Consider the following 23,458-nt stretch of genomic DNA (forward strand, 5'->3'; position numbering starts at 1 on the left):
TAAAGAACTAAGTAGCTCCTTTATTCAATAGCATTCTCGGTGAAAGTTCTTCCAGCCCTTGAATTCTTCATAAAGTCGATCTCCCGGACAAGTCGTGCTTCCTTTATCTCGATGGCCAAAGAATGACCAGCAGCGCTCATCGATGAAGTTTCTCTTTTCCATTTCGGCCATGAGCTGTTTCGCGGCGTTCAACGCTCGTTCATTTGGAAGGTCGGAAATGAAGCTGCCCATGATTGTGAAGCCAAGGGTTTGAGTGTTCCAGCCAGAGCAGTGGGCGCCTGAACTGGGCTTGGTAACCTGTGTAAAGACCTGAGTCAGGGTCCTGACTTAGGAAATAAGAAAGAGAGAATTACTTTTTGATAGCCGCTTCGCGGCTTTGTTTCAGAAAAAGCCGCTGAGCGGCTTTTCATCAAAGCTTTTTTAGAACCCTGAGTCAGGTTTCTACACAGGTTGCGAAGCCCAGCCTTGAATGTGAAAGCCTCTTCCTTCATAAATCCGCCCATCTTCTCCGATCAAAAAGTTGTATCCAATATCCCACCAGCCGTTTCCGTCCATATGGTAGTCCTGCACCTTCTTGACTTCCTTGATACAGTCGATCATGTCGTAGCATCTGTCCCAGTGAGTGTGGTGGCCGATGACGCCGGTTCCGGCTGGGTGGTGGAAGTTGTCGATTCCGAGGGGGAGGCGGGCTTCCCAGTGGGCGCGGGGGACGAAGTTTTCGGCCCAGATTTGGCCTTTGACGAAGGTTTGGGATTCGGGCTCGGAGACAAAGAAGAGTTCGGCGCGGAGGGTGTAGCCCAGAGCGTCTTTTTACCGGTTTTCTAGCTTTTTTCTTGCTGAAAAATTGTCAGAACTGCTTCAAGAACCGATTCTAGAGTGACTCCAGCGCATTTATCGCCCATTGAAATGCAAAGATCTTTGGCTGTTTCGAGAGTTTCTACTGGATCGTGCTGGACGTAGCCCATCAGCCTTGGAATTTGTCGCTCTTTGCCGAATAAAAGGTTGCTTACCCGTAGTTTTCATACTGATTCCAGTAAAAATCTCCGACGGCAGCATGAGCTGAGACTAGAAAAATGCAAAGAAGCTTCATTTTTATGAAGTTTTGAGATCGAACTTTGAAAATCAGAAGATACCAGATGCTTCCTTCCCATAGAAAAATTGAGGAAAATTCTTGAACGCAACAGTGAAGTTGAAATCTGGAAATTGACTTTGATTTTGAATGGTTCGGTCTGAAGATTTTCATTTCGAGAATTGGGTTTCTGTGAATTCCTTCGAGCTGATAGGCTCTGATTTTGCAGTTTTCCCTTTTTTGCGGCGACAGATATTTCAATCAACATTTTTTTCATTCGAAATTGAATCAAAAAAGAGGATTTTTAAAAAATGAAAATAGCCAGAGAGTTTGTAGTTTCCAAAGCAATTGCTGGAGTCTGCCAGCGTTTGGACCAGCCTCGCTATGGGAGATACTGTCATGCTGTAACTGAGAAGATGGTGAAGCTCACAAAAGAGAAATGGACAGTCTGTCTTGATTGGAGAGGATTTCAAAAGATTTAATTTCTACTTTTATAATTACATCTTAATATTAAAAGTTTCTTATATAATTTTGAAAATCCTTCTCGAGCTTTAACGAATACTACCCCGACTCTCAGCATCAACTAGTTCTTTCTGATGCGAAGCTCAGATGCCCAGCTCATAAATGTGGTGTCGAGAATCTTTCTCCTCGAGAATTTATCATCGGAAAATGCTGCGATGATGCCAAGAAAATGCGTGGAAAAGGCTTGGGTTTCTTTGGTTTGATTTTTATTCACAATTGTTGATAAAAAACTAATCTTTCATAAAACAATCAATAATAAATAATTTATTTATTAATTATTATGCAATTTGCAGGACCTATCTTAAAAGACAAAGGCACTCACGCTTTGATTCTCGAGCAAATTGATGAATTGAAGCCGGACATCGAATTCCTTCAAGCTGAGCTCAAAAAAGCCCAGGCTGATCTCGACAGCATGAAGGCCTCACTCAAAGATGTGCACGCCGAAACAGAAGAAAAACTTGGAATCACAGGTGATTTTTTTTAAATCCTGAATTCTGACCAAATTTTTAAGATGAAAAGCGCTCTTCCTGCAAGGTCTGTCTCGAAGTCTACAACGGCACCATTCGTCAGGAATGCGCCCTCCAATGCGGCCATCGCTCCTGCTTCCGATGCTTGAACTCTCTTCCACGAAAGATCTGCCCAATCTGCCGAAAAGCGTTCACCGCTGAGCAAATCCTCAAGCTCTTCTGAAGAACAAGACTCTTCTCTCCTGTCTTTCTCCGATTATCCTTTATCGTCGAGAATAAAATTAAAAAAAAACAAAGCTTTTTTGTTTTGATTTTATTAAAAAATGAGCTCAGTTTTTCGTTAGTTTCAAAAAAGTATTTATATAAAATTATACAGTAAAAGCAGTTTTCTATCACTCCAGCGGGTTGAATCTGTTGTAGTGGTTTTGAAGAAGCTGGTTCCATCGATTCATTCTCGTCACTTGGTACTTGTGCTTTCGCTGCCCGGCGCACTTGTTGATGTATCTCTCCGCCCACTTGCGGTAGCCGGTCGTAATCTGTTTCACGCCAATTCTAGGGTTTTCTCGGTCGTATCGGTCTTCGTCGAAATCTGGGTCTGGTCCGCCGTGGGGAAGAGAAGGGTCGAAGAAGCCGCAGTTTTCTCGCTCAAAAGCTCGGAGCATTCGGCCGGCGTTTTTTCGAAACTTGCCGATCCATTTTTCTTGCGAAGGGAGCTGGGGAAAGTGCTGGATGAGGATTTCTTCGGCGAATTGGTTCAATCGGTTCAAGCGTTGTTCGGGGGTTCGGGGAGGGACCTAGAAAAAGGATAAAAAAGAGGGAAATATAACACTAAATTGTAGCCGGTTATCGATTTCTAAGAATTCTAGGAGAGAAAATTGAAGCCGCAAAGCGGCTTTTTTATTTTTTAAAGAAACTCATTTTTCAAAGTTGTTGACACCCTTAACAATTTTTCTTTTAGTAAATTAAAAAGCAGCTTTGATTTTGGAAAAAAGCCGCAAGCGGCTTTTATTTCGGAGAATTTTTTTTTAAAAGAAAGCTTGATTCGAAAATCCGCAAGCGGCTTTTTTTCAATATTTCTTTCCTTTCTTACCTTTCGATCGTTTTCAGCATGAGTGCTTTGAAGGGAGGCAAAAGCCGCGGGAATGAGAGAAAGAGAAAGTTTCATTTTTCAAAAGTTTTTTTTTGTTTGGCTTTTGTTTCTAGCTCTAGAGTATTTCTAGATCAGGTTTGATGATCAGCCGTTGATTTCGCCGCGTTTAAATACGACGAGATCGCGACGCGGAGCGAGGTGGCGCTAGCACGCGGCGCGCGAGTTTTCTTGATCATGCAAGCGGTTTTTGAGTTCTACAAGGAATTCGAAAATAGTTTTGTGGATGAAAATTGGGTAAACATGGTCGGGGAAGAGTGAAGGAATTCTAGCTGTCGGTTTTTTGAACCCTTTTGTTTTATTAACAAAAGTTCATTTCAATTTCTGAATAAGCAAAGCGATTAAAATCTTCAAGAAGCCGCATGCGGCTTCGAATTTTGAACATAAAAGCCGCGCCTCACGCTGCTTTCAAACATCCAAATTTCTGGTGATTTTCTCTTTTTTAATTATTTATCCAGTTTACTTGGGACTCGGGTCAAGATCAGCAAGCTTTTCCTCTCTTTCAAAACGGAACCTTCTTAAACTTCTTATCTCTCAAAAAAATACCAGCCTCGATTGAGGACCTCTTCAGATTTCTTCGCGCTCAAGATCTTAGCCCCGGAAATTTTGGACATCGATGATGCTTTCATTTTTAATTACTGGACTTGACAAGCACTGTAAGTTACTCTACTTGCGACCTTTTTGAGGAGTTTCAAGTGTTTCGACCGAAATTTAACCCGAAGTTACACTTTTGCCAATTCTCTGGAAAAAGCGGTTTTCAAGCTGACCCGTCCCGAAATCGTAATTCCAAGTCGGAAGAAATTTCGATCAAATTATAAAATAACATTACGTGAGCTGAATTCGCTGACGCTAGAATTTTAGCATTTTTCGGCAGCGAGACGTTTCAATTTATTTATCAATAATTTTGGTTCAAGAAGAACTTTCCAAGTTTGAATTTGTCTTTTTGACTTCTGCTTCGGATTTGTTTCTCAGAAGATGAATGTTCTTAAATTTTTAATTTTAAAGCTGGGTGGTCTTATCTTCATTCCTACCTGTATGATTGTCGAGAAAACCAGAATCGCGAGAATGTAGTGGACCAAAGTGTAATCTCCTTTTAGCGGGCCCTAGAATTATTTTCTTAATTATGTATACAATATTAATTATATTTTTTTATTTAATAATTATTTTTAAAAAATAAATTAATAAATTTAATTTATTTTTTCTTTTGTTTTAAATTAATTATTTTATTTTAAATTTTTTTATTATCGAAAAATCATTTTTATTTTTGCAGCTAATTCTTATTTTTCCATTTGGAAGACTCTTATTTGAAATTTCTAAAAAGCACCTGAATGATTCGAAAAATCGGATCAGCCAGAAGAGTCGCCAGACCATTGAGAAGATTCAAGAATCCATAAATCAGACCGAACAGATGATTTGGAAAGAGTAAAAACGCAGCTGAAACGATTGATTTTGACTCGAAGGCCGAAAAAGGGCCATTACTGGATCTAAAGCGCTGGGGCGAGTTATTACTATCATCAAAACCAAATTTCCTTGAGCACAAACAGCGTAGAGAAATGTTCGGATAATCGAGAAAATTACCTCCGCAGTGACTAAAAATCAAAATATTGTATTGTCCAGTCTAAAAAGAGGATCTTACTTGCGATGCTGACGCTGTTTTGAAAAGTGCAGAGGTAGGAGAGAATCACGGTCGAAATGGTGATGAGAAGACAGTTGATGGCGATGCCGACTCGTTGCCCTTTTTCGTGGTTGTTTTCTGAGTGGCGGTATTTTTTGGCGACGAAATCGACTATTGCTCCGGGAGCGGGCGATAACGGGACTTCAACAAGTTACGAATACTGTTCTTTTTGGCCTGAGCTCGGGAACCTGTGTGAAAAACCTGAGTCGGGGTTCGAAGAAAAATTTCGACATAATATCCGACAAATTTCGCGTGGAAATTTTCAACCAATCAGAAGACAGAATTGGGCAAACCAACCAATCAGAAACCGAGTACCCGCCTACGCAAAATTTGTTGAATTTTTTTTGTCAGTTCCTATTTTAAGGACCTTGACTCAGATTTTTTCACAGGTTTTGACACTTATTCGCAACTTTTCCTGACATTATATACGTGAGTCCAAAAATATCCGTCAATAACGACTGAGTTTCCTTTTTCCGGGATCAAAAACGAAGTGAAAAAACCGCAACTCGGCGTTTTTCTTACCCTTGTCCTTGTCGTCCTTGAACATCCATTGGAGCGAAGGGTTAAACCACGATTGATACGAGTTTATCCGCAGAGATACACAGCAGTACTTGCAGGGGCTCAAACACGTTTTTTACTTATCGACTTTGTTTTTAGAAATTTCGAATTTCCGAATTTCCTTATCACGTCTTTTTTCTTACTCGCGGAGGGAAACGGTAATTTGGGAAAAAGAATTCGCTAATCAGATGAAAAGCTGATCTTATTTGGCGAAAAACAAAGAACTGGATTTTCAATATTCTGATCCGTTACCAAACTGGGCCCCTTAATCTGATCACGTGAGCGATTTTTTCAAACAAGCAATTTTCAAATTTAAAAAAAAAATGTTTTTTTTTAAGTCCCTTTTCAATAAGCAAGAAGGATGAATTTGACGCTTTTGATTTCTTTCATGAAATCTTTTTTCTTGTCAATTTTCGAGTCGGCTTCGTTTTCTTCCAAAAGCTCCATTTCTTCTTTTGTTTGCTCGGCAGGAGGGGAAGAACTGGTGAATTTGGCGAAATAGGTTTCTTTTCGGATATCATAGTCTTCTGGAATCGGATTGGGCAGGCGCTAGAATTATAATTTAGAAAAAAAAAAAACTAAAAAGAAAGCCTTACCTTCGCTGGCATAACAAAAAACGTTCTCCACCACTGAATGCCGGTGAGCGCAAACAGAGCCAGGAAGAGGTACTGTAACGGAATACCCGCTTCGTACAAAACTTTTAGCAACAAAATCGTGCCCGCAGAGCCATCGAATGTTCCCGAAAAGATCGATCCAATCGTCGATGTCTTTTTCGGCCAAATCGGTTGAACCGTGATGTTTGTCAGCAGAACTCCTATTCCGCCTATCGCCATTAGTTCGGTTCCGATGGTGAAGAGGGTGCGGTTGTTGTAAAAGACCATCAGCGCCAAGCCGAGAGAAAAAGGGATGGAGGTGGCGAGACGGCAGGGGATCAGGCCGATGTTGTCCAAGATGTAACCGTAGACTTTGTTTGGCTTCAATAATCTGACGAATTTCCTAATTACGAAGAGCCTCGGTAAAAAACCTGAGTCAGGATTTGAAAATGGTGACACTGCTTTATATTAAACCATCTTCAAACCCTGACTCAGGCTTTTTACACAGGGTCACGTACTAAGAGTTTCGGTCCATTCTTTTTCATACAAAACTATCATTTTTCTTGAAAAATTACCAGTTCTTTAGTAAAGTTTTTTCGGGTAAACATGACTCTAGAATGTAACTTCAAGTCATGTTGACACCCTTGAGGGTCGAAAATATACGTCAACTGGTCAGAAAGTTGACAAAAGTATTTTTTGACGGATTCTTTCGCTAATTGTTACATCAAGGCTCAAGCGAACTCAACATTGTTTTGGGGAATTTTTAGTCTGGATTGAGATTTGTTTTGACTTCCTTTCGGAAGTATTTTTGTTGTAAAAACATGTCCGTTAAATTTAAGAAAGCCTTAATTTCTTGCTTCCCTTTCGTAATTTTTAACAGTATCAATTTTTAAAAAGCCGTATTCCATTCCGAAGCAATTGGACATCATCGCCCCAAAGACGAAAATCGAGTTGAATCTATTATCCTGTTCCACGCAAGAAATCTGACTTGTCCCTGATTCCCCTTGGCGAGAAACATCTATTCGAAAATTGTATGTAAGGTTTTAAAATGGAATATTACAGAAATTCCTCGCTTATTTCATGCTCTGAAGCCGAGACGTTTGTTTTAAAATGAAAAATTTTGAACAACTCGGAAAGAAAATTTCCGGGAAGGATTTTTCCAAGCTCGAAATCGCCACTTTTACAAAAAAATGAATAAATAAAGTAAACGTTTTCGCCCTGGGCTCGGCTACTTGTGTAGAAAACCTGAGTCAGGGTCTGAAAAATCTTCAATGAAAAGCCGCTTTGACAGAAGATATTTCAGACCCTGACTCAGGTTTTTTACAAAGGTTTCCAGCCCATCTTGAAGTTGAACTTCCAGTGCGGAGAAAATTGAAAATTCCAGTTTGTAAACAAAATAAGCTCTCGAGGGGAATCAACGTGCCTGGTGGAATTACTAGAAGTCGTGCTGTTTTCGAAATGGCAGAGCTCGGCGAAGACATTTTCCTCCTTGAGCACAAATTGCAGCGCTGGCCAGCCGTAGAAAATGCCGCCGACTGAACATTTTCGGAAATTAATGAGCTCAACGAAACGACAAAACTTCGTTTTCGAAATTGTGGGAGCGCAAATTTCTAAAAAGGGGGAGAAACTTCTTTGAAAAAACAAAGGTTTTAAGGGTGTACCCTTCGATAAAACCGCAGTGGAATAAAAACCTCACGGCGAGGCCGTAGTACTTACCTAAGAAAATTTCAAGGGTTCCAGACCAGATTACAAAGTGCTTTGTTTAAGAGTTACGTACTGTTCTTCTATAGTAGGCAACCTGTGTAGAAAACCTGAGTCAGGGTTTCAAGAGCGCAAAAAAGAAGCCCCTACGCTATTCAGACCCTGACTCAGGTTTTCTACACAGGTTTTTGAGCCGAAGCAAAATGATAAGAATTTAACGGCCCCTACCCCCTTAAAATAAATTCTTATGGAAACTCTAGCTCATATTGCTTCTTCCTCATAATTTTGATCCTCTCTCTTGAAATTCCTGAGGAAGAGTCTGATTTGACCCTTTTTTTTAATTTTTGATCAAGTCGATATTTTATTCAAAAACGCAATTTTCGTTTCGCTCACCAAAGAATATTTCAAACGCTCCGGACCAAATGAGCAAGTGTTCATGGCTCTTTTTCTTCATTTTTCTAGCGCTCTCAAGCTCTCTCTTCTTCCTATCTTCTGATCGATCAAAAAAATGAACCAGTGCTTCTAGAGAAACTTTAAATTGGCAAAAAGGGGCTTTTGAAAAGCGGATTTTTTGTTGGAAAGTTTTCAACAATGCATTTTCCCGATAAGCCCATTGGCTCAAAACGCAGCCTAAGGGTGACTCATTCAACCACTGTACTGGATCCTCCGACTGCTTATATTTTATTCAATAGAATCGCCAAAAAGACAGACAGAAATAAAGTCTTCAAGAATCGATCGACTGTGGATCTTGACTTTCAGCTTGTGAAAGTGAAGTTGTTTTCTTTCGACCATTTTGATTGCTACAGTCAGATTTACAAGCAGAAGAAACAGTATTTGAAGAATTTTCAAGCGCATTTGGCGGTTTTCAAATTTCAATTCCATTGTCGTTTCTTTATGAACAAGATTGTTATACAATTTTGTGTAACACTCTAATATATTCAGCAAAATTCGCCTGGTAAGCATTTTTCACCTTCAAATTTTCCTCGATTATTCACCGAAATCGATCGATTTCTCCCCCGGATTCTCTTTTTGGGCTCGGCAATCTATGAAGAAGCCTGAGTCAGGGTCTAAAAAGCGTCGAAATGCCGCACAGGCCTTATAGTCTATGGACCCTGACACAGGTCTTAAAGACAGGTTTGTTGAATCTTTTAGCTGGATTTAGAAAACGTGAGTCAGAGTCTGACAAAAGCCGTCAAAAAAAAGCCGCCTGGCTTTTTCAGACCCTGACTTAGGTTTTATAAATCCAGCTAAAAGATTCAACAAACCTGTCTTTAAGACCTGAGTCAGGGTCCATCGTCAGGTATATGCGGCTTCTTTGAATCTTCTTCTGTCCCTGATTAGGTTTTTTAAACAGGTTTCCAAGCCCAGTCCCCCCAAATTTCACTGAAATCAACGAAGAAAACTTCAGAAAACAAATGAAAAATGACTCATCATCCCCGTCGCGTAGCCTAGAAATGTCTCCCTCCAAATCCCTCTGACCTTATACAGATGCGTCAGAAAGTTTTAACGAGTGAAATTATTCATTAGCTTGCTCCTTATAAATGAGCTATTTTGAATGTTTGAATGTCGGAAGAAATGAGCAACGAGAGAAGAACGAAGGGAACGCTCATTACCATTTGCTTCGGAGTTTTTACTGTGCTTTTGATTGGCGGCTTTTATTTTATGAAGTGTTTTCTCAGATAGTAAGTTCTTTTCGCTCGGAAAAGGGAGGAGGCGAAGATCTTTAAGGAGGTAGTCCCTGCTTTTTGCGATCTCGGCACTTTTTGAACAGCGCTCCCACAAATTTGCGCTGGAGTTAAGGGATAAAAACTCTATGAATAGAAAGGCCGAACCCTGATAAAAGTTTGAATTCACGGAAAAAAATTTTATTCGCCTGCTTAAGGAGTAAGGGGGCGATAATCGAACCTAGCCCGGGCGAAATCGCCATTTTGGCCTATTTTCGAACGCGCCTAAAATCAAGAGGATGTTTCAAAAATTTAAACTAATTGATTTTTTTGAAAGTTCATACCTTCGTCTAGGTTTGAATTAAGGGAAATTAAAAAATTCCAAAAAGTCATAATGTAATGCCATCAATCAAAGGTTGGGTCTCAAAATCTTGAAAAATAAGTTTTTTGAGGATGATTTATACTAAATAAGCATAATAATAGACATTTTATTTATTATTTTTATTATCTAGAGGTCATTTAAAATCGAAAAAGAGCTATATCTATGGATGAAATTGGCAAAAAATTTCGAGTTTTTGAAATTCTTCATCAAAATCTTATTTTTCAAGTGCGATTTTGGGGTTTTTCCTCTTACATTTGGAAAAAATGATCAACACAAAGTTTTTAGCTCTTCTAACGAGCTTTCAGAATCTGCTAAAAAATTTGAAAATTCCGATTTTTTCAAAAGCGAGGACTACCCCCTTAAGCGACTTCTCTTTAAAATTATTGAAGGGATACCCTTAATTTTTGAACTTAGGAAAGACAATCTTCATTGAAAAATCTCATTTTGGGATAATTCCCTTAAAATTATTTTTCAGTAAAAACAACCGGGAGCGAAACAGAGTCCTCTTCCTCGAATCCCAATCATCCCGAATCCATCATCTTTCAACCGTCCAAACTCTGAGCCAAGGGCTGAATATCTCCCACTCCATTCGAATTCAACCTACAACAGCTTCAACATCCTTTGTGGAAAACAATCGCCCTCTTCCGAATCTGCAAACCGCTCAAAATCAATGCAACGAGGGACACCAAGAATTCAGCGATTTGCCATCTTATGAAGATGCAATCAAAATGCCGAAAAACGCCTAGAAACTCAAAATTAATTTCATTACAATAAATTATTTTTAGTTAAGACGCATCTTTAATTAAACTAAATTTATCTATTGAAGAAAAGAAAGACGTGCATCATTTAGAGTATAAATAAAAAAAAAATTGAATGAAATTACGAAACTATTTTTATCGAAAATTACATTTATATAATGAGAGCTAGCAAAATGAGACACTGTTTTCGGGCTGATATTTTTAGGAATGAATTCAGCTTCATTTCTTACCTTTTCGTTGCCGAGCGAATTCGCTCTTCTTAGTTTTTTTTTCCGAAATATTGTTTTATGGTCCCCCAATTCGTTTAAGTTAAAGTTTTATAACATTTTTTACAACGCGGCAATTATACAATTGTCCGGGACAATTTATCCCTCTGTACAACAGAAGGCCTTTTTTCTCGTTTAGTTTTATAATTTCAAATAACTCGAATTTTCTTTGATATTTTTGATGGTTTTACGGCCGCAATCAAGATTATAAAAAGTTCTTTCAGAGTTTGTTAACTCGGTTTTTTCCAAAAATATTGAACAACGATCGTTGTTGGTACGCCTAAACTGCCTTCGCGATCTTCATCAAGAAAACTTAGTCAAAGAAAAGTTGATTGAAGAAGTAAAGAGCCGAATTTACTGATTGATCATCGCTTTTTACCACTGAATAAGTGCCAATTTAAAACGGTATCTCGGCAATAAATCGAGAAACAATGAACCTTTTGAGTCTCTCCGAGCTTATGAAAATTTATATAAAGCCGTTTCTTCTACTATCGATGATAAAGAATCAAAAGAGTAAATTTTCAGACTTACAAAAAGCACATCTAAGTTTAAGGCTATTTCAACCAAGGATGAGTGGTTTTTAATCATTTTTAATGTTTAAAAAATAGACTTTGGACCTTGCACATATTTTTTGATACAATAATAAAACACTTTCTGTTTTAATAACTTTAAATATAGGCTATATTATATAGCTCATGGTCTAAAGCTTTAAAAATAAGATAGTCCTTTACAAATATATTTTTCGATAAAAAGAAACTCATTGCTTTATCAAAAGATAAGAAATGAACCATTTAAAAGGCTGAAAAGTTCATGTTCTCTCGTCATAAACTTCCTTTACCGAAGATTTTCGATCATAAATCAAACTTTCGAATCAAAATGTGCTCCTGTAAACTTTGACGAAGCAAAAACACCAGCTAAAATAGCGCAAAACAAATATTTCAGATCTTTTTTTTTATAGTAAAAAGGGTTGATTCTCACGATAAGAGAGAGAGAACTCCTCTAATTTTCTATTCTTTAAGGCGGCATAAACTCATTCGCAAGAATAGTAAGCATTTTGGGTGAGCTTGCCTCTTTGAAAGCTTGTTTCATTTGACGAGTTCATTTCTTTCCATTATATAATTGCTCTTATATTGATACTTATTTTTATCTTTCTTTCGGTCGAAAGAACAATTAAAACTCCAATTAAAAAGAAAGCAACGAGCTATGAAAGGCGCCATAAACATAATTATTGGTGGCGTTCTTGCCCGAAAATATCCACATAAATACAACCACCGTTCGAAAGAATAACTAAAACAACTCAACTCTCAAAAACAAAAAATCAACAGCTCAAAAATGCATCTTTCCCGCTTCATCTCCCTTTTCCTCCTTTTCGGCCAAATCGCGGCGGACTTGATCGGCCAAAACCGACTTGGAAACAACCTTCGAGCCAAAAACACCGTCAAATTCAACAGCCAGCAGCTCGAAGCCGATTACATCCGCTTCCTTCTCAATCACCAGAATACCTTTGCTAGGATGACAAAACGATCCGACAAGCCTGCTCCTCGAAATAAGCGAATGAATTTTTACCGCTCTAGAATGCTTGCCTGAAATCGATTTTCTTTCACACCGTGATTCTTTCTTTCTGAATACATTCTTTTTTTTAATAAAACATAAAGTAAAAAAAACTCCTTTTCAATAAAAGAATTTTTCAATTTTTTGTCGGGAATTCGATGTCTTCTTTTCTCACAATTGTTTTTGTTGTTTCTCGACAGTTTCTTGAATCATGGAATGGTCGCACTTGACTCTCATCACCGCCACTTCGATATCCTTCAATCTCCGCGAATGTTTCTTGTTGACATCGTCAATTTGCGCTAGAATTTCATCCTGCTTCTCAAACTCTTCCAAAAATCTCCTCTCGTCGATTATCACCAAGCCAAGATCCTCGGCGAAATTCAATTCGTCATTTTTCGGCGAAAATTCCGAGAAAGGAAAATCTAGCGCTCCGTTTTCTCGAAAATCCGACATTGAAAATTTTGAGTTTTTTGTCTCAAAAAACGCTTTATTTTCAATTTTCGCGTGTCCAGGAATTTTTCATATTTGCAGATTGTCAAATAAAATAACCACTCAAACGGGCTCTCGTAAATTTATAATGATTGTGATTTTCTTCAAAATCTACAGTATTTTCGCCTGAATTAAAAAATCAAAAAGAATCGAAAGTAAATATCATCGTTCTTGAGACGCCGCCATTTCATTCAATAAAAATTACGGAAAACGGCGAGCTTAAATTTGTTTTACGCGAGTTAAAATTTGCGCAGCGCATAAAACGAGGCGTTTCTTCAACAAAGCCGTCACTCGACTGCAAGGAAAAAATGTTTTTTCTTGTGTTTTTTACTGTAGTTTTCTTTTTTTCAAGAGATTCTCATGCTGAGACGGCGGTTCTTTCGAGATTGCTTGGAGAAAAGGATGAGTTATGCATGTAAGTATTCAATAGAAGGGATTCTTCGCCGGGAAACCTGAGACAGGGTATGAAAATGAGCCCAAAAGACATTTTATGAATCTTTCATCATTTTTTTTAAGCGATCGCCCTCTCTACGAGGAATGCTTGGCAATTTGCAGACTGACGTACTTGGACTGCCTCTCTTCCTGCGACTCGTCTTTATGTCACTCGTCGTGTTTGTCAAATTTCTCCGGTAAACTAAAATTTTCAATCAGAAGCAAAAAAACGTCTCTTAGCTTGCGATAATTCCTGTCCTTGCGGAACTGACTGTCCAACTGGATGCGTCGAGTGCGAAGAACACCCCCTCTGCGCCGGGAAATGTCTTGATGCGGAGCAGAACAACCCCGAATACAAATCCTGCCTGAATGACTCACTTGACGATATGGTTTGATTGAGGAATTTAGCTTCGAGATGATTTTTCTTTCAGACTTCCTGCATGAAAACCTGTGAGCCCACCGACACCTGCCATGAAACTTGTTGCTCCGGACATCGAGAAAGGATGACTTCTTGCCCTTGCTTTCAGTCACAGGTAACGATTAATCATTTGCTGAGTCTTCTTCAATATTTCCTAGGGAACATCGTCGACAACTGCTCCTCCGACAACTCAACAGCCTCTCGATCCGGTAAGCCCTTTGTATAATTTTTAATCAATTGAAAAATTTCAAGAGCGAAATGTTCATTCTCGTTATTCGTTACTCAGAAGCATATGTGATTTCTGGCGATGGAAATTCAAAAGTTTCAGCAACTATAACCGCTCCTGCAGATGATTATGCGAAAAAAGCACAGCATGCGCTAATTGGAAATCAACTTTATATATTTGGTGGAGATTCGGAAAAGAGGAAGGTTTGATAATTACTTGATTCTTCTAAATATAATTAAAACTTCAGATTGCTGCTCTTCATGAATGCAATTTTGAAGAAAAATCGGAGAAGCTTTTGAATGACATAGACGAAGCAAGTGCTGCTCTTTCTATTGACGGCGATTCGCGAGGTAAATTAGCCAAATTTTTGAGAAATTATAGATTTTGAATATCAGATTAAAAATTAAAATTTTAGTCTTGCTCTGCTTCGCTAGTGGTTCCAATAAGAACCACTGCGAAATTTATGATGGAACAAGTTCAACGTCCACGACTTCCTCGAATTACGGGCATTCATATGCAAAATTAGGGTTGTATAAAAATCAACCGACCACTGTTGGTTCTCATGGTTCCGGAGACACAAGGAAAGTGGAAACACTAACAGAAATTGGATGGAGTGTGATTGGAGATCCACCAATAAGGTAAAATGAATGACTATTTAATCAATAAATTATTTTCAGCAATATTCGTGCTCATGTCTTGGTCGGGCTTGAAAGCGGAAATTTACTTATGCTTGGTGGCGTTCGCGATGGAAGTACTAATTTGGATGATATCTGGCTTCTTTCTAACGACTCCTGGTCACGAACTGGAACTTTGAAAAGCGTACGTTTATTATTCATCACGCGATTTATCGATGAGTTTGTCATCAAATTTTTCATTTGCTATTATTTGTTGTTTATATTTATCTATTATGTATTGTTTTAAGGCTGTCAGAGCGCATTCGTCTCTTCAAATCAACGATTCGATATTCTTGTTTGCCGGTTTTGGATCAAATAACACTGTTCAAAGAGTCGACATTGACGGAGACGAAATTAAAAACTCTGAAATTATTGGCAACCATAGCGCTGATGAAGCAATACCTGTCTTATTTCAAGTGTCTTCTGGATTCTGCGCTTAAATACTACTGTACTCGCTTTTATAATAAATTATATTTACTATTTACTATATATAATAATAAATAATATTTACAAAATTTGTTTTTTTTTATCTATTTTTTTGAGGGAATTGAATTCTTGAAGGAAAATGGTCCATTTCAAATGGAAGAATCAAATTTTTTAGGCGACCAAGGATTCAGATTCTGGCAAGTCAATTTGCTGAACCACGCTAAAATTGATTTGAATGAATCGAAAAAAGAGTCTGTTTTACTTGATTTGAATGGGAGCAGCTCTTTGAGCATTTGCTCGATTTGCCAGATGTTGCATCACCCACTAGATTCAATATTTTTTGTCTCAAAAAGTCATTTCTTGATCTTACCTTTAGAACAAAAGTGAGAAACAGTAGAACTTGAACCACTGCTATTGGTATTAAAAGCCATTTGAGATCTTCCAAAGGCTCAAATATTTTTTCTCGAATTTTTATGATCAAATTTTGTGAGTAAAAAATCAATAAAAATGTCGATAAGAATTTCTCTTAAGGATATAGCCTGTAAAATTCAACTTTCTTAGCGGCTAAACGCGTGGTCGGATCTTTTTCATTTCAAAAGCAATCCTACCTAAAAATGCACGAAAAACTCAATTCTGGTATATTTTTTAAAATTTTTAACTAAATTTTTCTCTCTAGAGCGACTTGAAATCTTACGATCGCGATTTCTCAAAATTTTTCCACTAATTCGCTTAAACTAAACCGTGTTCTCTGTTGTCATGATGCTAAGCTAGAAAATTGAGGGAATGAAATTCTCAAACTCGGTCATATTTTCATTCTAGTATTCTCCTCTTTCTTGCTCTTGCTTTTCTTTCCTGCGCGCTTTATCGCGTGTAGCCAATCAGAGCGCTCGCAAAAACACGCACGCTCTCCCGGGAAAGAGGAGGCGAGAGAGCGAGCACCCAGCGCAGCGCTTTTCATAGCTTCTGCGCGCTGAGTTAGCCTCATGGAAATGGCTGTAAAATCGGTTTCTTTCGGACTTAGAGAAAACTAAACCGTCAATTTTGTAGATAAAGGTCTGAAGAACCTATCTATCGAAAAAACTCGACCGATTTAGTGAAAAATTTTCGAGGAATCGCGATCGTAAGATTTCAAATCGCTCTAGAGAGAAAAATTCAAGTAAAAATTTTTAAAAAAGTACCAAAATTGAATTCTCCGTCCATTTTTAGGTAGGATTGTACTTGAAATGAAAAAGATCCGACCTCGCGTTTAGCCGCTACGAAAGTTGAATTTTACAGGCTATATCCTTAAGCCATTCCTCTTAGTTCCTTCATCATTGCCGATTTGTCTGTTTCTTCTTTTTCAGAAGTTGAATTTTTCTTTGCTAAATTGGGCTCCATCGAGAATCCGAGCAGATTTAGTGCTTAAAAATCGATCTTATTTTCCGAAGAACAGAAATAAAATTAAACTACCGTCTTTTTCAAACAAATTTATTTCGTCTTCACTTTCCATCTTTTTTTGTCTCTTTTTTTATTTTTTCTTCTTTACTTCTTTTTAAGATTTTTCTCAAAAATAAGAGCTGTTTTTCGCTTTTTTCTTTTGAATTCTTGTTTTTGGACTCTCGTTGAAAATTTAATTCATTCTTTGTCAGCCGGAAAAGCGCGAAAATACGGAATAACAACCCTTTCCGCTCTCAAATTCTATCGAAAGCGCGGTAAATCAAAGTATTTTCTTTCAAGTGAACCGACAAATTTCGCCCAAGGCACAATTCCGAACAATCTTTTCCTTTCTATCTTTTTTTTTATAGAAAAATCGATACTCAATGGATTTTCTGAATGAAAAATGAAAGGCTTAAATTCGGGTTAATAAGATTTCGTCAAGAAATAACATTTGGTACCTCGCAGCAAGGATTAAAAGTGTTGTAGTTGATAACAACTTGTTTGACAGGGTTTCTGCTAAAGAGTCAAGACTTGTCTTTTCTTGACAAATGCAGACTTCGCGGAAAAACCCGTTATCATCAATTTTTCTTGTTTTTAATCTATCTCCGTTAAAATCGTTTCTCTGAGCATCAATTCAAAATAAATTCGAAAGAGGAAAATGCAAGAAATCATTTGGCTGTTTTTATTTTTGAATAAAAATGAAGCGAGCAGAATAAAATGCGATGAAGTTGCACAGAGAGTTTGTACCGGAGAAGAAATTGAAGTCAACGAAAAGGTTTATGGGCTCGAAAATTGCTACAAGCTTTGCGATGAAAATGAGGAGTGCGCGTTTTTTGGTTATGTCTCAGGAACTTGGTTTTGTCGGTTCTTTTTGGGGGGACGGAAAAAATTATGAAACCTTTTGAGATATTTTCCAAGCCGCGATGAGATGCGGAAGCCAGTGCAAATACAATCTCTACGACTGCTTGCTTTACAGAGCAGATGCTTGCCGCGAAATCGAAGAAGATCTGGCCATCAATACTTACGAAAAAGCGGCCTGTTCTCTCGCTGAATCGAACCGGGAAAAGACTTGCTACGGACTGCGGCTTTATGACGGCTCAATAAAAAACAGGACTTATGAAGAAAACGGCTGCTGGATGAAAACGGCGGAAGATGGGAAGTGCAAGATTCTCAATCCGGAGTGCGTGGTGACTGACTGCTCGAGTAATACTTTCAATACGAAGATAAGAATCGATGTGTTCACGGAAAACCCAGAAAAAGACTGGCCAACGCTGAGGGGAGAATTTTCCAATCAAGGATTGGTCCAGAAGAGACATTCAGCGAATCTCTTGATTCAGCAACCTCTGTGGAAAACCTGAGTCAGGGTAAGAAGATCTTCTATGAAAAGCCGCGTAGACCCTGACTCAGGTTCTCCAAACAGGGTGCCAAACAGGGGCCAATCTACCCTTACTCCAAGCTTTTGCTTTTTTCTTGACCAATTGTAGCCCTGGAATCCTGCGACAATAAAGCCGATGCATTTTCAATTTCATACAACGCAACAACCAAATTCATTGAATTTTCCCAGCGAACCGACTGTTCAGGAATCACGACCGGAGGAGAAATCGACGCTCTCTTTTTCTTCTACAATTTCGACTTCTCCGTCTTCCCGGATTCCAAACACGATCCAACTCAAGTCGCGGGAAACGGAGATTGGAAGCTGTATTTTCACGATGATCCAAAAGTCAATTTGCGACTTCAATGCGCAGTTTTAGACAGATTCTCGGAAAAAAGTGAACTTGAAAAATCGCTGAATATTTCGACTTTTGAAACGCTCAGAAGCAGAGTTCCCAATCATTTTATTTTTAAAAAAGTGGATAAATCAAGCAAGAACCTTCCTGTCATTTTGATTCATTTTAAATAAATGAAAATCGAATGATGTCATTTTATAACCAAAATTTCCGGCTTTCGATTTTCTGCTTTTAAATTTTTCAAAGAAAATTTTGATTTTTAGCCGCACCTTGAAATTTCTTTCGATTTTTCAGATTTTCAATCCAAGCATTTTTTTAAATGATTCGGAACTCTGCTCAGATCGCCTGTTCTACCGAGTCGACAGGAAATTATACAGTGGTCTGCGCAAATGAGTTACAGTCTTAACGGTAAGCCATGTCCTTATTCTAGGCTGGAAAACCCTCACTCAGGTTTTCTACACCGGTAGCTGAGCCGAGCCCTTACTTTAGCGCGTCAAGTAAACGTCCCAAACCAGCAATTCTGGCCGGCGCAACTTCTCGCCATTTTCGAACAGACCCTCCGTTTTGATCTCACAATCACTTGGGAAGACAAACCCGCCGATTCGACCACAACCTTCGCCCTTGAAAACTGCTCGATCGACGGAAAAGAAGTGATGAAAAATGGCTGTTCTTTGGACGTGACTCGTTTTCACCGAGTTCTCAAATCGAGCCCGAGTAGATTTGGAGCAAAAACACTTGAGTACAAAATCCTCGATAAAAATGAAGGGCAGTTGGAGTCCAAAATCGAGTGCTCGTTTGTTTTTTGCCTCAACGGGGAAGAAGATCCAGATGAATGTGAAAAGCTCTTGAAAGACTGTGGAAAATAAACTGTCAAGAAACTAAAGTCATATTTTTTTCGCTTTTGCGAAAAATAATTTTTTCTTTATTTTTGGTTAAAACACGAGCGGACCTGCCCCGCGTCCATTATTTTGATAAACGATGACAGAATCGAGCTTACCCAAATCATATAGTTCTTGCACTAAAAAGGCGAAAAATGAGAGATTTTTGTAAAAAAATTTCCTTCAAACTTTATATTTTTCTCGTTACTCTTTTGTTTTTTATATCTATCAGAGATCATCCTATATTTGACGCGAAAAAACCTAAAAATGAAGAAAAGAGAGAAAAACTAGCAAAACCGCCTGAAAAAATCAAAAAAATCAAAGAAATTCGACCCGAAAAACCCGAAAAAACTCCTCTTCCACCTGCGAAACCCCCTCAAAAATCAAGAGACCCGCTAACTTACTGCCTTCCTGGCCAGAAATACTCAGACATCCACCCTTATATCAACCAAAACTGGCAACTAAACCTCTCCCGAGAAACCTCAACCGCCGAGGAAATGCATGAAAAGCTAATTCACCGCCTTTCGGAAACAGAAAAAGAAGACTGGATTTGTAAAATCTTCGGCGATCGACTCACGGAGCAAGAAAACAAGGACGAGGAGGTGAGCATTGCTCATTTTTACCAAGGCGGGCGAGGGGAGGAGAAGCAGATGAAGGATAGAAGCTTCAAAAAAGACGATGAGAAATTTGGAGTGAAGGGATATGGATACAGAATGTGCGGAAATTGTGTTTTCACGAAGGATCGGGAGAAAGCGGATGTGCTGGTCGTCGACAACGGGAAAGGGTTCGCCAAAGGGCGCGAGTTCGAATCCCGCGGAAGCAGACTTTTTGAACCCTCAAAAGACCCCTCCTTTTTCATCAAAAAACCTTCGGACTAACCAACAACGCGACTTTCAAAAACAACGAAAATCTCCAAAATCCAAAGACGAGAAAGAACTTTCCCGACCTTGAGCACCGAAATCTTTCGCAATACTGGGTTTTTGTCAATTATGAAAGTGGCGCGAAAAATATCGAGACTCAGGCGCATCTGATGCCGGATGATCTGGACGGAGCGTTTAATATTACGTATTCGTACAGAAGAGATAGCGATATTGTCAGGCGAGGTTTTTGATTTTTGGTTCTTTTTTTGGGAAATCGATGAGAATTTCAAAGCGCAGCTTGACATCGAAAAAAGCGAAAAATTGAAAGTGGAAAATTTTGGTTACAAAAGTGCTCGGATTCAAAAACTTTTACTCACAAAATGAAGCAAATGAACAGCTTGAATGATTTTATCCATTTTCGAAAACAAAAATTCTGATAAAATGAAGCAAGATAAACAGTGTTTTATACTCACACTCCTCCCTCCAACAGAATGAGTATTATTTTCTGCGTCAGTTTAAATCATAAACACAATAAATGGGCTCGACACAATTTCTGGAGTTAATAAGATTTGGAGCAAATTAATTGGAGTTAGTTATTTTTTTAATTTACTAAAAGGAGTTAGTTATTTTTTTAATTTCTTTTTAGGACATCTTTTTTTTACCCCTTGGTTGTTGCAAATTGGAGCAAAACTTTAAACCCGATTTTAAGGGTGTTAAGGGCCTCCCGGCCCCGTCAAACCCCGGTAAAAACGCGCCTCAGGGCCCGGGCTATCTTTTGCACTATTCGGATACCCTTAATTATTTCTGCAACACCCTTAAAATCGGGTTTGAAAGTTTCGTCGCTCCGATTTGGAGCAGCTAAAAAAATAACAAACTCCTTTTAGAAAATTAAAAAAATAACTAACTCCAATTAATTTGCTCCAGTTCTTCTTAACTCCTGAAATTGACCATAGCCCAATAAATGTCAGTAAGATCAATCCTTTCAAATTCATTTTCCTCAAATTTTTGAATTGAAAAATTGAAAACCGAAAAAGAGGCTATGGCTCGACTCAAAACATCCTTCGCGACTTCTACTTCAGTTTCAAAAGCGGCGCTTCTCTCGGAATCTCCGACGAGGAACACTTGAAAAGAATCATAGACTGGAAAAACAGTCTGAAAAAGAACAAGAACAAGAAAAACTTGCACACGGCCTGGTTTATTTCGAACTGCGATCACACAATCGGCGCTGTAAAACGATGGGCGTACGGAGAAGAAATGATCAAAAGCGGGCTGAAAAAGCATCTTCTCGGCGAAGGCAAATGCTTTGAGAAAGAAACCGAGCATGTTTTCAGCAAAAAATCGCTTTCGGACGCATTTTGGTCGAAGATGCGCTTTTACCTTGCTTTTGAAAATGCGATCCACTGCACCGACTACATTTCCGAAAAGTTTTGGCGAAACTCGCTGACTGCTACGCTCGTTCCGGTCGTTTTTGGGCCACATTATTTGGATGTTGCGAAAGTTGCGCCGCCGAACTCGTTTATTCATGCCGAGCAATTTGCGACGCCAGCCGATTTGGTGTTTTATATGGAGTTTTTGTGGAAGAATGATACTGCTTACTTGGACTATCATAGGTGGAGGAATTTGAGGCCGGAGTCTGTTTCGCGAAGAGGGGAGAGCTACAGAGCTATTGGTTAGTAGGGTACCCTCTTAGCCAATCAGAAGCACGTATTTCTTTTAGCAGCCAATCAAAGACGAGAAAATTCTTGTTGCTTTTTTCCCAAGAATTTCGATTTCCTTTATAAAAATGATTTTCTTCTCAAAAAATGAGTCGATTTTAGACCGAGATATGTACGATTTTTGCCGAATCTGCCGCCTTGTCCGAGAAAAACGCGCCGAAAAAGTGTCCCGTTGGTACAAAAGCGTGATGAAATTCTGGAGATACGATGTTCATGATGAATGCAAAGCGAAAGCGACCTTTCCTGAACGAATCGAAAACATAAAAGACAATTTTGTCGAAATTCCTCTTCAATAAACCTTTTTATTAGAAAAATAATAAAATTAAAAGAAAACTTAGCTTTTTGAAGAAGTTTCTTTTTTGGGAAGAAGATTCAAGGGTCATTGTTCTTCGCGTAGTTTTGATCAGATGAAGCTTGATTTTCTCGGTGATGGGTTCTGGTGTTGAGGATTGGGTCGTTCTGCTGTGGTAGAAGAGCCTTGTTCTGTCGGTTTTCCGAGCCGGTTTCTCTGTTGTTTCGGTGGTGGAGGTTGAGTCGGGATTTTGCTCTTCGCAGATGCCGTTTGTACTGATGCTGTAAGAATAATTCTGAGGAAGATTGATTGGTTTAATTCCTGAAGAAGGAGGAGGGTTTTCTTCTAGGCAAGGGGTTTCCGTAGATGTTGTTGTTGTCCAGTCCCAAGTTGAAGTTGAGGAAAAAGATGAGGTCGAAAAAGTTGTACTTGTAGTCGACGAAGTTGATGAAAAAATTGAAGTGGTCGAAAAACAAGTTGCTGGAGTCGTAGTTGCTGGCACTGTAGTCGAAGCTGGGTACGTCTCTGCGCAGGAATATCTCTCCCAATACGACATTTTTCTTTATGATCTTGTGAACGAGTTTTAAGATTGTGTGTTTCTGGTTGCTATTTCTCGGAGATTGTAAAGAAGAAGGTCAGACTTCAGGGTAACGGAAGGGCAAACGATGACGATTATTACGCAACATCGTCAACTTTTTTTACTAGTATCATGTGCTCAAATCAAAAAGGACATTTTTTATTTGATTTGCAATATATGCTTCCAAAAATTGGACATTCTAATTCACCAACAAAAAGGTAATTATCATCGAAGCAGCTAGAAGCTCCGAGCTCGTGATTTTCATCTTTTCTGTCTTTTTTAGTAAATTAATGAAATTAATTCGGGATTTGTTGGAAGTAATTGAAAAAATAGACAGGAAATGAACTTCTTTCGAGAGTTTGTTTCCGGCTTCAGGTCTTTATAAACGAGCCTATCTGGGTCCAGTTCTCAAGAGAGGCGATTTTACGGCAATTCATTTTTTTCGAAAAGACAATTTCTTTACTTTTATTCTTGACGGCATTAATTTTAGAGTCGAAATCTCAAATCGTGATTTTTTATTTTTATTTGAACTCTTTTTCATATTTTTATCGGAATTTTTGCCCTTATTTTCGCTGTGAAATAGCCTCTCTTGAATTCAAAAAATAATATGGACGAAGCGAAAGAAATCTGGATTCCTGAGGCAAAGATTGTGCTCGACATTGCGCCGGCTGACTTGCCTGATGGTTTCGTGTAAGAAAGGGTCGGAAATTTAAGGGCCCTGACCGCGCCGGGCGCCGATATTTTAAGAACTCAAATTTTTCCTTAAGTTTTGGCGAAGATGACTCTGATTTCGACCTTTCTGACTGTGAGGACGAGGCGGATGGCGACTTGCCCGATAGTGATGAATCATCATCTGATGATGATGAAGAAGAGCAGGAAGAGGATGGCTACTGTCCCTATAGCTTGGCTCCGCAGCCTGTGTTAAAAACCTGAGTCAGATTCTGAAATATCCTTTATTTCTTTTTCAGACCTTGA

The 23,458-nt window shown here is 38.7% G+C and overlaps 7 protein-coding genes and 3 long non-coding RNA genes across 12 annotated transcripts; 5 read left to right on the forward strand and 5 right to left on the reverse strand.

Annotated features, from left to right (window-relative positions):
* Positions 1-24: 24 nt before the first annotated feature.
* On the reverse strand, positions 25-802 carry LOC145697137 (peptidoglycan-recognition protein SC2-like). The gene is made up of 2 exons (XM_081774295.1): positions 465-802; positions 25-278 (listed from the first exon to the last, which is right to left on the reverse strand). The coding sequence occupies exons 1-2, from the start codon at positions 598-600 to the stop codon at positions 25-27; spliced, it is 390 nt and encodes a 129-aa protein (XP_081630421.1). The 5' UTR covers positions 601-802.
* Positions 803-1,951: 1,149 nt separating this feature from the next.
* On the forward strand, positions 1,952-2,333 carry LOC145700217 (E3 ubiquitin-protein ligase RNF166-like). Its single transcript, XM_081777472.1, has 2 exons — positions 1,952-2,061; positions 2,103-2,333. Exons 1-2 carry the CDS (start codon positions 2,004-2,006, stop codon positions 2,279-2,281), a joined length of 237 nt encoding a protein of 78 aa, XP_081633598.1. The 5' UTR covers positions 1,952-2,003; the 3' UTR covers positions 2,282-2,333.
* Positions 2,334-2,388: 55 nt separating this feature from the next.
* LOC145699111 (uncharacterized) lies at positions 2,389-3,279 on the reverse strand. The gene is made up of 2 exons (XM_081776357.1): positions 3,149-3,279; positions 2,389-2,852 (listed from the first exon to the last, which is right to left on the reverse strand). The coding sequence occupies exons 1-2, from the start codon at positions 3,221-3,223 to the stop codon at positions 2,451-2,453; spliced, it is 477 nt and encodes a 158-aa protein (XP_081632483.1). The 5' UTR covers positions 3,224-3,279; the 3' UTR covers positions 2,389-2,450.
* A 2,022-nt stretch (positions 3,280-5,301) lies between these two features.
* On the reverse strand, positions 5,302-6,397 carry LOC145699133 (equilibrative nucleobase transporter 1-like). The gene is made up of 2 exons (XM_081776385.1): positions 6,035-6,397; positions 5,302-5,987 (listed from the first exon to the last, which is right to left on the reverse strand). Exons 1-2 carry the CDS (start codon positions 6,317-6,319, stop codon positions 5,784-5,786), a joined length of 489 nt encoding a protein of 162 aa, XP_081632511.1. The 5' UTR covers positions 6,320-6,397; the 3' UTR covers positions 5,302-5,783.
* A 158-nt stretch (positions 6,398-6,555) lies between these two features.
* Positions 6,556-8,328, reverse strand: LOC145699443 (uncharacterized). Of its 2 annotated transcripts, none has more exons than XR_014134016.1 (3): positions 8,126-8,328; positions 7,455-7,566; positions 6,556-7,018 (listed from the first exon to the last, which is right to left on the reverse strand). It is a non-coding gene; the product is annotated as an uncharacterized LOC145699443 (long non-coding RNA). The 2 variants fall into 2 exon arrangements; XR_014134015.1 differs by having other exon boundaries at positions 6,556-7,014; positions 7,451-7,566.
* A 4,816-nt stretch (positions 8,329-13,144) lies between these two features.
* LOC145697025 (uncharacterized) lies at positions 13,145-15,071 on the forward strand. Its single transcript, XM_081774162.1, has 10 exons — positions 13,145-13,257; positions 13,359-13,471; positions 13,515-13,663; positions 13,706-13,807; positions 13,851-13,901; positions 13,945-14,121; positions 14,166-14,268; positions 14,334-14,556; positions 14,596-14,737; positions 14,841-15,071. Exons 1-10 carry the CDS (start codon positions 13,151-13,153, stop codon positions 15,030-15,032), a joined length of 1,359 nt encoding a protein of 452 aa, XP_081630288.1. The 5' UTR covers positions 13,145-13,150; the 3' UTR covers positions 15,033-15,071.
* LOC145697026 (uncharacterized) lies at positions 15,029-16,662 on the reverse strand. Of its 2 annotated transcripts, XR_014133846.1 has the most exons (4): positions 16,468-16,662; positions 15,389-16,418; positions 15,281-15,342; positions 15,029-15,238 (listed from the first exon to the last, which is right to left on the reverse strand). It is a non-coding gene; the product is annotated as an uncharacterized LOC145697026 (long non-coding RNA). The 2 variants fall into 2 exon arrangements; XR_014133845.1 differs by having other exon boundaries at positions 15,389-16,662.
* Positions 16,663-18,490: 1,828 nt separating this feature from the next.
* On the forward strand, positions 18,491-19,028 carry LOC145699741 (uncharacterized). Its single transcript, XM_081777011.1, has 2 exons — positions 18,491-18,569; positions 18,651-19,028. The coding sequence occupies exons 1-2, from the start codon at positions 18,551-18,553 to the stop codon at positions 19,025-19,027; spliced, it is 396 nt and encodes a 131-aa protein (XP_081633137.1). The 5' UTR covers positions 18,491-18,550; the 3' UTR covers position 19,028.
* A 1,261-nt stretch (positions 19,029-20,289) lies between these two features.
* LOC145697378 (4-galactosyl-N-acetylglucosaminide 3-alpha-L-fucosyltransferase FUT5-like) lies at positions 20,290-21,951 on the forward strand. The gene is made up of 2 exons (XM_081774571.1): positions 20,290-21,568; positions 21,717-21,951. Exons 1-2 carry the CDS (start codon positions 21,154-21,156, stop codon positions 21,908-21,910), a joined length of 609 nt encoding a protein of 202 aa, XP_081630697.1. The 5' UTR covers positions 20,290-21,153; the 3' UTR covers positions 21,911-21,951.
* Positions 21,952-22,925: 974 nt separating this feature from the next.
* LOC145698721 (uncharacterized) lies at positions 22,926-23,431 on the forward strand. The gene is made up of 2 exons (XR_014133946.1): positions 22,926-23,173; positions 23,251-23,431. It is a non-coding gene; the product is annotated as an uncharacterized LOC145698721 (long non-coding RNA).
* The last annotated feature ends 27 nt before the right edge of the window (positions 23,432-23,458 follow it).

This window comes from Oikopleura dioica, chromosome 2 (assembly GCF_907165135.1).
Source record: "Oikopleura dioica chromosome 2, OKI2018_I68_1.0, whole genome shotgun sequence".
Taxonomy (NCBI): domain Eukaryota; kingdom Metazoa; phylum Chordata; class Appendicularia; order Copelata; family Oikopleuridae; genus Oikopleura; species Oikopleura dioica.